The sequence below is a fragment of the Mesoplodon bidens genome (genome assembly GCF_964165515.1).
Source record: "Mesoplodon bidens genome assembly, chromosome: 17".
In the NCBI taxonomy this organism is placed as follows: domain Eukaryota; kingdom Metazoa; phylum Chordata; class Mammalia; order Artiodactyla; family Ziphiidae; genus Mesoplodon; species Mesoplodon bidens.
In genome coordinates, this window is record NC_138174.1 from 5,968,069 (window position 1) to 5,981,411 (window position 13,343).

Here is a 13,343-nt window from a genome sequence, read left to right on the forward strand (position 1 = left end):
CACGCGGGCGTCCTAGGAGCCGCTGATCCGGGGGCCTCGCGGACCCGTCCAGGCCACCTGAGAGCAGGCACTGGGTGTCAGGCAGGTCCGGGTGCGCGGCACTTCCCGAGCCCAGAACCTGGGTGGGGGGCCCCGGCTTGGGGGAGGTGGCCAGGCAGCGAGGATCAGAGACTCCAGCCGCAAGGGGCAGCCCCAGCGCGGACCCGAGCGCGGCGATGCTCGCGGACCCCAGCCAGCTGCTCTCCGAGGAGCCCAGCCCGACCGCCCGGCGGCGGAGAAAGGGCGTCACGGCCCCAGGCGTGCCCACTGCAACTAGTGTCCCCGGTTCCCTCCGAGCTCGCTCCCCGCGCGCACCCGGCCCCCCGGGCTGCGCCCCTGCCCCCGCCAGCCCCGCGCCGGCCTCCGGCCCCGGCCGCGCCTCACCTGTGAGAAGCAGACCGCCGAGCAGCGCGCAGAGCAGGGCCCCGGTGTCCCAGCAGCTGACCATGGTGAGCGCGACGCGGCCTGCTCGTCCGGTGCCCGCGCTCCTCGCGGGCGCCCGCCGCAGCCGCCCGAGCCTGTGTCCTCTCGCTCCGGCCCTCTGCCCCGAGCGCCCCTCTCCGCGGCTCCAGCCGAGAGACAACCACTTCCCCCGGTAATCCTCGCAGCCCGGCGTCCTCCGGCCGTTGCGTTCCAGCCCCGGAGCCCGCTCCGAGCCGCCGCCGCCGCCGCCGCCGCCGCCGGGGAGGAGCCGCGAGGAGTGCTGATCCCGCGCGCTCCGAGCCTCCAGCGGACCTCGATTAAGAGGAGGCGAGGGCGGGGGCGATTTATAACCTTTCCCCAGCCCACTTCCTACCCCGGCACCTCCTTCCAGTGACGTCAAGGGGTCCCCCACCCCTCATCCGCCTCCCCACCTACCCTCTTCCTCCGGGACCTGATTCCCTACGGCTCGGGAGGGGGCGGGGGCCGCCGGGCGCGGGGGCGGGGAGGGAGCGCGCGTGGGGAGGCGCGGGCGGCGCGGCCCCGGAGCGCCGCCGGGCAGGTTCACGGTCCTTGCTCCCGGCTCCTGTCCCGGTCCCCTCCTCCTCCTTTAGCTCTCAGGAAATCCCTGCAGCCTTCCTCCGCCCGGCTTACTCAGCCCTGGGGGCCGCCCGAAGCTGGGAAGGGGACGGGGCTGGACCTCCACCGCCCGGCCCCCGGGGCGGAAAGTCCGACCCTGGGAAGCTGGCCGCGCCTCCGCGACGGTGTCCTTGGCACGGAGGGGCGAGGCGCAGGCCGGCTCCCTCCCTCCTTCCTTGCTCTTCCCGCGCTGTCCCGCCGCCCGCGACTCTCCCAACTGTGCCCAGACGTCTAGGAAGGCGCCGGACACCCTCGGCACAGGGGACTGCGCCAGGAGCGCCCGCGGGGACCGGACGCTTGGCTGGCACCTTCGGGAAGACAGCGAAGCCGCTCAGGTCTCTGGGGAGCGCGTCTGTGTCTTTTTCGACCTCACAGATGCACCCGCCCAAGTCATTTCCTAAACCCTCGGCTTCCTAGAAGCAAAACAAGCAATAACATCATGATACCTTTTAAAAAGCTGGGACATGAAGCTGCTCCTGCAACTTTTAAAGGCCGAGCACTTGAACTTTATTTCCTAAATGCTCGAAAAGAATCCTTCTGATGGCTGCTTGCTACGCAAGATGAGTGACTCCACTGCCCTCCGAACAAAACCCCGGGAAATTAACATGAGGTACTAGATCATTTGCGATGACACTAATTCCACCTCGTTCCCCAATTATGTGTCCATTACCTCAAAGGCTGATATCGTCCTAGGCTCCACGGAGCAGCCCAGTCTTGTCCCTGTAAATACCGCTGGTTTGAAAAATAGTTCTACTGCAAAATGCCAGATGGCCACGATAAAAAGGAACGTGATGGCTCCTAAACACTGGGCCAGCGGACTCTTCCTGAAGGACTGGACTGCCTCCCGCCGGGGAAGGTTAGGCAACCCGGAGTTGCCACACCTCTGGGCGGCAGGGCCAGGACAGGTCCCCGCCGCTGGGAGCCCCACGCAGGAACAGCGCATCCGCCCACCTGGCGCTGGGGCTCGGGAGTGGCAGCCCCACGCGGCTCCGAGGAGAGTGAGACCACGCGGAGCCTTTGCGCGCCTGCGGGCTTCTCCACCTTTTCTAGGGCTCCTCCTACTCCCAAGCTTGATTTCTTCAAAACCGAAGCATCAGTCCGCGAACAGTTGGTTAATTACGTATCTCAGGGTTAGAGCCCTGACAGCGGATCTTACTCACAACTGATCCCCCAGCCTCGGTCACAGTCTGGGACACACCCTTAGAAACGAGGTATCCCCCCTGCCTCACTTCCGAGCTGCTTGTCCCTCCCATGCTCTCTCCCAAGAAGCGGGCTTAGAGTCTGGAGAGGAGGTTGACGCGTAAAGAGGCCACGACATTACAGTGTGAGGATCCCAGTGCTGGAGGGAGCCTGGGTTCACGATGGTCACAGAGAAGAGGTGGTCCGTCCGAGAACGCAGGAGCGCTTCTTAGGGGAGACACTTAGCTGACCCTGGGGGAAAACGGTCCATAGTACAGTCCACAAAAGTTTACTACAACCCTTCCAATGCTATCTGAGAGACAACACTTCACATACCAGCTGTCAGACATGACTCTGCATCGAGTTTACTTGTGAAGCCACAACGGGTATCTGATGGTTAGCTGAAACAATCTTCATGACCTCAGACGTCCATCAACAATACTAGTATAGGGACTTCCGTGCTGGCGCAGTGGCTAAGAATCCGCCTGCCCATGCAGGGGACACATGTTCGAGCCCTGGTCCAGGAAGATCCCACATGCAGCAGAGGAAGCAAGCCTGAGCGCCACAACTACTGAGCCTGCGCTCTAGAGCTGGTGAGCCACAACTACTGAGCCCGTGTGCCACAACTACTGAAGCCCGTGCACCACAACGAAGAGTAGCCCCTGCTCGCTGCAACCCGTGCACAGCAAGGAAGACCCAACGCAGCCAAAGATAAATAAATAAATAAATTTATTTTTAAAATAAATAAAGAAAATTGAAGAAAAAAACAATACTAGCATATTGCTCAACTATTTAAGGTTAAAAGAGTCCCGGTCGAATCTAACTTAATTTACACCAAAATCATTCTGCATTAACAGTGGTCTTCCAGAAATTCCCAACTATTCTTTCGAAAAGTTGTGGGTTTTAATTATAGTCAGCAATTTCTTTACTTCTTACTTTGTTAGTTGCATTAGCCTCCTAACAAAGGACTCAAGATGCTACAAGTTCTCACAAGGTTTTGTTCTTAATTTCATTTTAGCTCAGATAAATATTAGCATTTAGATAAATGAATATCTAAGCTAAACTAATGGGAAGTAAAGGTATGGTTCTCAAGCCCCCACCCCCCCCAAAAAAGAGATAATACCTTTGAGCAAGAATGGGCTACAGCACCCTTCCAACTAAATCACTAACGAAAGGGCTTTTATAGATAACAGTGATGGAAAAGATCAATTTCAACATGCCTGGTGGGTATAAAAAGCTATTGAAATAGACTATCTGCTTGCTTCCTGCTCACATACAAAAGAACGTTTCATCTCCTGCAAAACCAGACATTCTCTCTTGTTATCAGCTACAAACATTCTCTTGAGGATTCTTTCTAGCCCCTATTCAGAGGCACACTGTCGGGAAAACCAACAGCTTTAATATTCAAGACTGAACAATAGTGTGGGAGCATCCCTGTGAGAGACAGGAGGGAACCCAGGGCCTCATCTTCCTACGGTGGACCAAGGGTAGGTCACCAGGTCTCCATCAGGACTTCATCCCCACATGGGTTAGGTGGCTCCAGAGCAAAGAAAAACTATACTCCACGGCTACACACTGCATAGCATAAATATGTATGGTTGGTTACAAGAACCCAATGACTTTATAAAACCCGTCTGTGTTCTATGGAAACAACAGTTCCCAGCACATCTCCGCCTGACAGTTCAGGCTCCTAGATCTGAGTCGCACACGCTCACAGTCCTCCTTGGGCAAGCTCTGCTGAGTTCACCAGCCAGGCACCCCCCCAGTTCCATTTCTCCAGTGCTGATCGGTGCTGATGGAGTTCCTTGCCTGCCCCCATGGACGTGCTCACTCCTCTTGTTTTGGCCCCATGTGCTTCACTCCATCCCTGACTACCTGCTTCTCACATAGGTTGGTGCTGCAGCCATTTATCTCGTTTTGATTGATTCGGGCTTTCAGCTTCTTTCTGAGGCAGTCTCCTAGCTCTGGTCTCCTGGTGAGCCCTGCACCTCCTCCGTAGGAACTGTGACATGGATACTATACTTCTGTTACTGCAGCCTAAGATCAAAGGAGCCCTTTCTGTGGGCCACTTTGTACCCTGGATGCTTGTGGAACTCACTGTTGGTTAAAAGCCCTGAGGCTTTTTCACAGGAGCTGTGGTCTGGCTATACTGGACAACCACAGCTTTGGATGACCCAAATTGCAGACCCTTATACCCACTCTTATTAAATTTCTTGTTGGATTTAGTCCATCTTTCTGGCCTGTTGAAATCCTTCTGGCATATGGAAAATTCAGTGCATTTTCTATATGTCCTGCTTCAGATTACCCAAAAATACGATACATATGCCTTCTGCATCATCATCAAAATCACTGACCAGGGCAGAGCTGAATAAATGAATAAAGGAAGGAAGGAAGGAAAGAAAGAAGGGAGGGAGGGGAGGAGGAAGGGAGAGAGGAATCAGCAGACATGAAGCAAACCAAAGCATTCTTTGTGTCATTATCTCTGACGCCTGATGTGTCATGCATCATCACCATGGGAGGCTGCATATTAGCTTGTTACCATATACCATGTCATTATTCAGGAATAATTGACGGTCCTAGCAAGAGGTAATACGACAGGTGAGTTTTATTCAAGGTATTTTAGGAAAGTTTTTTTTTAAAGCCCAGACGGAGATAATTAGAGAAGATTGGGGCAGGAGACAAAGCAAAACAGAGAAGGGACTAATACCTAAAGGAAAAGTAGCTGGCTAAGGAAGTCTGTACAGTGGTCATCTAATCAATAGAATTAACAACTTTTGCCAAAGGTTAATTTTATCTCAGCCTATAACTGTCAGCTATTGACTTTTACTCTTATTAAAAAATATGACATTACTTTTAATACACTCTTTTAGTTATAAAACATTTTAGACAGTTGCAAAGATGGGGAGAGGGCTGGAGGATGAATCATAACCCCATCATCTGTATAAACCCACCGAGATCTCTTTGGTGTATTTCATGTTAGTCATTTTCTTAGAGAGTGCTTGTAATTTTCTGTTTCTATATAGCCTTCGTAATTATTATATTTAATAGCTGTAAAATGTTATCCTACTGCCGGACATTTCAATTTCACCATTACATATAATCCCCAAATGCATTTAATTTGACATTGGAATGTTTTTTAGTCAGTTAGGCTCATCCAGACGCTCGGTAGCCATTCCTCTCCTCCCTCCAAGCCCCTTCTACACACACACACACACACACACACACACAGAGTCAATATTCTTGCCTCACTTGAGACTTGCACCAGCTTCATCCAACAGTGACCTAGCTAAGCAATCGGAAGGAAAAGTTTTGTGTCGTGTGGCATAATCCAGAAAAATGTATTCTCTCATTCAGTAAACATTTTTTTTTGTACCCATACGCAACCCAGGGCCAGTCTTATTGAAGACGGTAGAATAGAAGATATAATTATTGCTCTAGAAAGCCTTACCGTTTATGTGAGAAGGCCAGACTTCATGAAACATTAGGAAACAATTCTACTGCAATTAAAACAGTTCCAGAGCAAGAACAAGATACAGTTGTGAGTACTGAAAGGAACTGTTCCTCACTGAATTGGGAAACGGTTTTGAAGGTAGTAACAGATTTGTGCGGGCAGAGAGGGGAGGGCATTCTGACAAGGAGCGAAGGGAACAAAACCAGCCCGCTCTGGGGGTGGGGGGACGTGTGAGGGGCAGGGGCGGCCAGTGGAGGAGGGAGGGTGTCAGGGAACCGCGAGGCAAATTTCAGCAGGTAAGGCTGAGGGACCTTGACTACTTGGTAGGTAAATTGAAATGTGTTTCATCCTGCCAGTCCTAGGAAAGGATGGTTTAGGATGGTTAGACTAGCATATAGGGGACTAAAGGGAAGTAAGACAAATGAAAGGAATAAACTATTAAATAAATTTGGGAAGAAACAAACTATTAAGCGGCGATAGGATAGAACTGGAACAATGATGGGAAGGAGAGAGCAAGAGGGCAGGTGGCTCTGGTTAGTAGTTCGGAGAAGGGATGGAGAGAGAAATTAACACTGGGGCCGAGGTGAGGGAGACAGAGGAGACCAGGAGAGCCCCAAGGTTCCAGGGAGGACTCTAAGATCACTGAGCATTGCCAGGATGCGGAGGCTGCTGGGAGAGGAGGGGAAGGACTTGTTGGTTTCAGCCAGCTTCAGGTGAGTGGGGAAAGCAGCCTACTTTATTTTCCTCCTTGAGCCAAGACAGGGTTTAAAAGTGATCGCCTGGCTCAGGTCCAGACATTTTAAGGAAGTAGAAAGTCATCATCGGATTGCTGTACCCTAACACTGGACCCAAATTTATATACTCATAACGTCTGAGTTTTATGTAACGGCTGGGCTGTGACTAGGAAGTTTATTAAATGCCATGAGTTGGATTCCCACGTCTGAGTAAGCAGGGCTGAGCAGCAGAGCTCTCCACCTTCAGCCCTTCCTTCATCCAGAGTTCCGCCATACCCAGACACAGCCTCTGGGCAGGTCTGCTGGCCGCTTCCGTGAAAGACCATCCCTTTCCTTCCTGATCTCTTCCAGACTCCTCCCAGATGCCTTTTCATGCGTATCAGCAGCAGAAGTCAGGGAGGCGCCCAGTCACTCTCTGCCCTGGACCACAGGCCCATCTGAACCAGCAGTCAGCCAGAATGCAGGAATGTGGCCCTGTAACTTTCAAAGATGCAAACTGGCAAATCTGACACCAGACGCAAAATCTAGCAAATATGTCATTTTGTAAGAAAGTTAGACCCCCAAGCTCACCTAATCCAACTGTGGAGGGAAGACTTGAGTTTAATAAGTGGCTTTAGGGTTTTTTTTTCTGTTGAAAAAATAATATTCCATAAAATCAAGTTCTGGCTAAACTGAGAACATTGCTTCTGAGAAAGACATGACATCATTAAGCTGCTTTCCACTAATGTTAAACTGCTAAATAACTTTGTTTCTATAATTTTATACTAAAAATTTCTTCAGAATACCTATAAAAAATATCAGAATCACTGTCTCTGTATTTTGGAGTATACCCCCTGTTTGTCTCTATAAGAGAAAAAAAGTTGACGCCAAGATATGATAAACAAATCTTGGTTTTGGACATAAAACAGATCAATGTCCAAAGCAACAAGTCAAATACTAGGGTGGTTTTTCTTGATGAAATTTAAAACCCAGCCAAATAATAATAATAATTTAATAATAAATAATACTTTAAGTTATTTAATTTAAAAAACATAGTTTATTATTTAAATAGACTTCCCTTTCTTCACATCCTGAAGTAATCACAGATAAAGTGATAAAATGTCTGAGATGTGCTTCAAAAGTATCCAAAAGGAGTAAAGATGAAACGAGATAGGCCCTATGTTGATAATATTGAAGCTGAATCATGGGTATGTAATTTATATATATTTCTTTCTTCTTAGGTATATGTTTAAAATGTTTTCTTCATAAAATACATTTTTCTTTCCTAGTCTAAAACTGAAAAATGCAAACTATCAACCCAAAGTAAATTTTAGGCTCTGAGTCTAAAAAAAAGTGAAGCTAGAGAGAAAAGGAGGACAGTGAATGTTACCTGGTGACCAGAGCTTTGGTTTCACTGACAGTCAAGAGGACAAGTTTCCAGCAAATCCAATGTTCGTTGATAAGAGGTATGAATAGGTGCAAAGCAGTCACACGGGAAACTGATGGTTTAAAAACTACACTTGGTTCGAAAAGTACTGCTGTATTCAGAAGTAACACAGATAAGCAGGAACAAGATCAAGAAGGAAAAATAAAGAAAATAAGAATATTTTTTAAAAGGAGAATCCAGGAAAATATTCTGTATATGATGGAGAGGAGAGAAATGCGCAAGCTTTGAAAATCTCTTTTCTCCTCCATCATATTTATTTAGAAATTGTTGTGGGTGACCATTACCTAAAGGAAATGAAACTGAGGGGGGAAGGATAGAAACCCATGCTTAATCCTCTCATGATATAAAGACCTTAAAAACTATGTGTTTTTAAAAAAACAAAATGCAACAGGATTTGTTGGCAAGCATCCTAGGCGATTTAGGAACAGAAAGGCAATACTGAAAGACATTTTTTCTAGAACATATGAAGAAGTGTCTAAGGTTGGACAAAGAAAGATTCCAGAAGACTGACTGGGGAAGATAACACATAGAATCATAAAATATTAATGTACAAATGAACCTCAGAGATGACCACGTCCAACCACTTGATCTCACTTTAAGGAAACAGGCAGAGAGGTGATGTGCTTTGCCCACAATGAACCTGAATCTGCAGGACCTCCTTGGGCTTATGGTTTAGACTCCACTCCCACCCCCAGAATCCCCTCAGCTCTTCTGGTCTGTTAATGCCAAGCTTATCATAGAGGAGGAGAGAGCTGGTTCCTAAAGACCCATTGCTTCATCCCCTGGATCATCGTGAAATGATCTGATGACTCGGTGGAAGAAGAAGGATCTGTCTGCAGGTCAGCTCAGATCTCAGTTAGGTCAAGATCACCACCTTTGAGCAGGAGGTCACCTGCACTCAGAAAGCAACGTAAAGCAGAGAGCAAAGCACTTCTGCTAGTCTGGGGGGATGTGTGCAGCCTCTAGGGCCAGCCGGCCAGGGGCTCTCTGTCTCCTGCTGGATAGATGACCTTGAGCAAACCCACCTAACCTCCTTGGGCCCCAGTCCCTTATCCTGGGACATCAGCAGGACTGATGGGCTGTTGTGAGGATTAAAAGAGAAATCCAGAAAAGCGTTTGTAATAGTGTATTTATAACACTGAGTAAGTGTTAGCTCTTGTGACGTTAGTCATGTTTCTTTGGCATGCCCCCTGCACTATCCCTAACTGGTCCTCCCCTACCTACCCCCAGGGGGTGGACCACACTTCTGCCCTCAAGCTCCAGATCTCCCACGGGGCTGGGCCTCGAATGGCCCACCACACTGTCTACACCTACGAGCCTTGTCCCTAGAGGACAGCCACTTCCCCTTACCCTAGGGCATCGTTTGAGACCCTGCCTCTTGTCTGATTTCAAGTGTCTTCTAATGCTGACAGCCTCCAGTTGCTGGCCCCATCCTCAGATGCCCGTCTGCTGAGTAACTGTTGCATCTCATAGCCACCCCTGCAGGGACCAGCTTGTATGTCAGGTTCCACTGCTCCCTTTCCTCTCCACCCTGCCCTGGTCCAGCTGCCCATCCCCTCTCTCCATGGGCCTCTGCTACTGAAGTTCCGGTGTAAAACCCTAAGCTTTCTATAGGAAAACCTGCTCCTTTAACAGGCAAAAACCTTGATCCACGAAGGTTGGCAGTGATGGGAGACACATCTTGGAGAAGGCCTCCCCAACCTCCTCTTGTCCCAAGATCTCCCTTCCTGAGTTTCTCACTAATCACCGCTACCACCACGGAGCTGGTCTTTGGGGGCCCAGTGTCGCCCTGCAGCATTCCACACGTGTGGATAAAAGCTTCCTTTACCTGCCATCAGCAGAGCTGAAATTGGCTGTAACTGTTATCAGGATCACACGAAAGGCTCAGCTAGGGTAACAGCAGATGTGGTCCCCTCCCGAGCCCACCGGATGTTCCCCACCCCCTCCCCGTTCAGTCATCCCACAAGATCTGGCAGAACTCAAGGACCAGGAAGAATCCATAGGTAAAGGACTTAACAAAAAGGCTGCTGGCCTGCCTGGCCCTCCTGTGACCACCATTCCTCCTGCTTGGCAGGCAAGCTACAGCTTGCTTTTGCCTTTGCTTATTTGTTCTCTGGACTTAAAAATCCCCCACTGTAAAAATGGTGGAGGAGGATGAAGAAGGAATCCTGTGATGTCAGTATCTAGAAAGAACAGCAGCTGTAATTAACAACCCCTTATATAAATTCAGTTTAGAAGAGCCCCAATGATTCACTCCTTATAAATGAAGAAAATGAAACCTCAAAGTACTGAGTGATGCATCCAGCTAAGGCCATAGGACTCAGTCAATGACACATGCATACAAGAGACCGGGTTTCCCTCTACAGCCATGGTGTCATGCCTCACAGATGAAGAATCACTTGAAAAACATGGTTTTGTTATTTGTCATCATTGATACTGTTAGGTGATTTTAGGAGCCTGACCACACCTAGAAACTGGGAAGTTTGCAACAGGACACCAGGAGCGCCGTTAGCTTAAGAGAACCCTCTAGGGCCGTGAAGGAAATTTCCTGACCATTGGCCTGGTCCCCTGATACTAAAATTAAGAATGACCAGGGGGGCTTCCCTGGTGGCGCAGTGGTTGAGAGTCCACCTGCCGATGCAGGGGACACGGGTTCGTGCCCCGGTCCGGGAAGATCCCACATGCCGCGGAGCGGCTGGGCCCGTGAGCCGTGGCCACTGAGCCTGCACGTCCAGAGCCTGTGCTCCGCAACGGGAGAGGCCACAGCGGTGAGAGGCCCGCGTACTGCAAAAAAAAAAAAAAAAAGAATGACCAGGGAATTCCCTGGCAGTCCAGTGGTTAGAACTCAGTGCTTCCACTGCAGGGGGCATGGGTTTGATCCCTGGTCGGGAACTAAGATCCCTCATGCCCTTGGTGCATGGCCAACAGTAAATAAATTTTAAAAAATAAATATATAAACAAAATTAAGAATGACCACAAAAGGAGATAAAGATCTCAGTGTCAGGAGGAAGGTATAGTAGGAAGACACGGACCCCACGCAGTGAAGAGCACAGCCTAGATTTGGGGTGAAAGGAGACTATATAGGTGCTTCTCCGCTGCAGAGCTTCCCACCTCCTCACGTGCCTGGCACCATTAACCACCATCCACAGGGTTTCCTGGAAGACTGAGAGCACAGCTTTCCGTGGGACCTGGGAGGCTGGTAACACTCCGGCAGGCATTTAAATGCAGACTGCAATCCCCTCCCCTAAGGCATGTGAAAGACTTGTCATCCTCGGCTCATGCTGGGATCTGCTACCTCTCCTTGAGGCACCTGACACCCTCTCCTGCCTGTTCAGCTCTCACCTGCTGTGCACATCCTGGTCTAAGTGCCACATGTACCATGAAGTCTCCCCTGAGCACGCCAGTCAACCAGGCCCCTCTCCCCTGCACACCTCTAGAACGTACAGTTCTGCATTTTATCCTGTACTTTCTTGTTGAGAAACTATTGGGAACTGCAAGGATGTTTTTAGGCATTTAAGTGCTTGTTTATCAAGCAAATATAATGAATATACTAGTTAGGCATGCTTTTGGTTGCAAGTAACAGCATACTTGACTACAAGTGACTTAAGCAATAAGGACTAAAGTTAATTAAAGTAACAATTACCCCTTAGTCTGGAGAAGGCAGTTCCAGGTCAGATGTAGCAATTCCACAGTGTTGCCAAGTACCCAGGCAGGCGGTCTCAGTCTGTCTGCCCTGCCATCTCTGATGTTGCTTTATGGTTACAAGGTGACTTATGCAACTACATTCAAGGCAGTGAGTGGGGCAAAGAGGTCTTCTCCTTGCTGGGTTCTATCTATCTATGAGGTGAGAAAAACTCTCCCAGGAACTACCCAGCAAAATCTCCTTTATGTCTCATTGGCCAGACTGGGTCACCTGTCAACTGTTAGACCAATCATCGGCAAAGGGGAGTGAAATTAACATGATTGGCTTAGAACAATCATGATGAGTTCCCTGCCACCCTATCCCCATCCCCACCACACACACAGGGCAGGGCACTGTCTCCTAGAACAAAGAATCTCTTTCTCTCCCACCAACCGGAACAAGATCAGGGATCTGTTAGCAACCAAGAGGACAGAAATTATCCTATGTGTGAGCAAAATCAATGTCAGCCACCGTGAGTATATGGATAGTCATTGATGAACGACACATTTAGCGCCATAAAAATTGGCCTTCCTAAAGCACAGCATACATCATGTCCTTCCCATGTAAAAAACTACAGAGTATCCATATACCTCCTATTAACCTTAACTTGGAATCAGAAGAACTGAATTAGAATCCTGGATAGCATGACTTAGCCATGTGGGTAAATTAATTCACTTTCTTGAGCCTCAGTTTCCTCATTTGTATAAAATGAGTGAGTTGAATTTGCTTCATCCCTTTTAATTCCAATACCCTGTGAGTTCCCTTTGGATTTTTTTTTTTTTTAACATCTTTATTGGAGTATCATTTGGCTTTTAAGGCCTCTTCAAATCTGGTCAGACATATATATTTCATCATGTTTTCTGCTTATTTATTTCTATCAAGATTCTTACTTCCTTTAAGCTAGTCCTTTCCTTGCCCCAGAACACACCATGTCATTCATTCATTCCTTCTTTTATTCCAGAAGTGCTCATTGAATGCCGACCAAGTTCCAGACATGAGATGAGACCAATTCTCTAGAAGACGATGGGGCAACAGCCAGGAGGGACTTGGGTCTCTGGATGACAATGAAGAAGCCCTGTACCACCTAATTCTTCTAGATTGTTTCATGAGAAAAAATAACATTTTTTTTGCCACTATATTTTTGAATCTCTTAGCCTATATCCTAACCACTACAAAAGTCTCTCCTGATTTATTTGTTATGGGCTTAACTGTGTCCCTCCAAAATTCATATGTTGAAGTCCTAACTTACAGTGTCTCAGCATGTGACTGTAGTTGGAGATAGGGTTATTTAATTAAAGCTAAATGAGGTCATTAGAGGGGGCCCTAATCCAATATAAGTGGTGTCCTTATAAGAAGAGAAAATTTGAACACAGACAGGTACAGAGAAGAAGACCATGTAAAGGCACAGGGAGAGAAGATGGCCATCTACACAACCTTGGTCTTGGACTTCCAGCCTCCAGAACTGAGAGAAAAGAAATTTACGTTGTTTAAGCCGCCCAGTCTGTGGTGCTTTGTTAGGGCAGCCCACCCAAGCAGGTTAATAAACTACTCCTACCTGACTGCTTTCTTAGTTTTTTTTTTTTTTTTTTTTGCCTGCACCGCACAGCTTGTGGGATCTCACTTCCCCAACCAGGGATTGAACCTGGGCCACGGCAGTGAAAGAACCGAATGATAACCTCTAGACCACCAGGGAACTCCCCAGCTTTCTTAATTCTTAAAACTACAATTTTACCTTCTAGTCAATAATATTAAATTTAAATCTTAATTTCCTAA

General features: G+C 48.4%; 1 protein-coding gene across 3 annotated transcripts in view; it reads right to left on the reverse strand.

The window, feature by feature from the left end:
• The window catches only part of FLT1 (fms related receptor tyrosine kinase 1), a 175,594-nt gene extending 174,820 nt beyond the window's left edge, over positions 1-774 (reverse strand). For 2 of the 3 annotated variants that reach the window (XM_081214955.1, XM_081214956.1), the window contains exon 1: positions 424-615. In XM_081214955.1, coding sequence (XP_081071081.1) covers positions 424-487 — 64 coding nt within the window. In that variant the 5' untranslated portion in view covers positions 488-615. Of the gene's footprint in view, positions 1-423 lie in introns of all 3 variants that reach the window. The other variant, XM_081214954.1, reaches the window with a different exon arrangement.
• Positions 775-13,343: the final 12,569 nt, after the last annotated feature.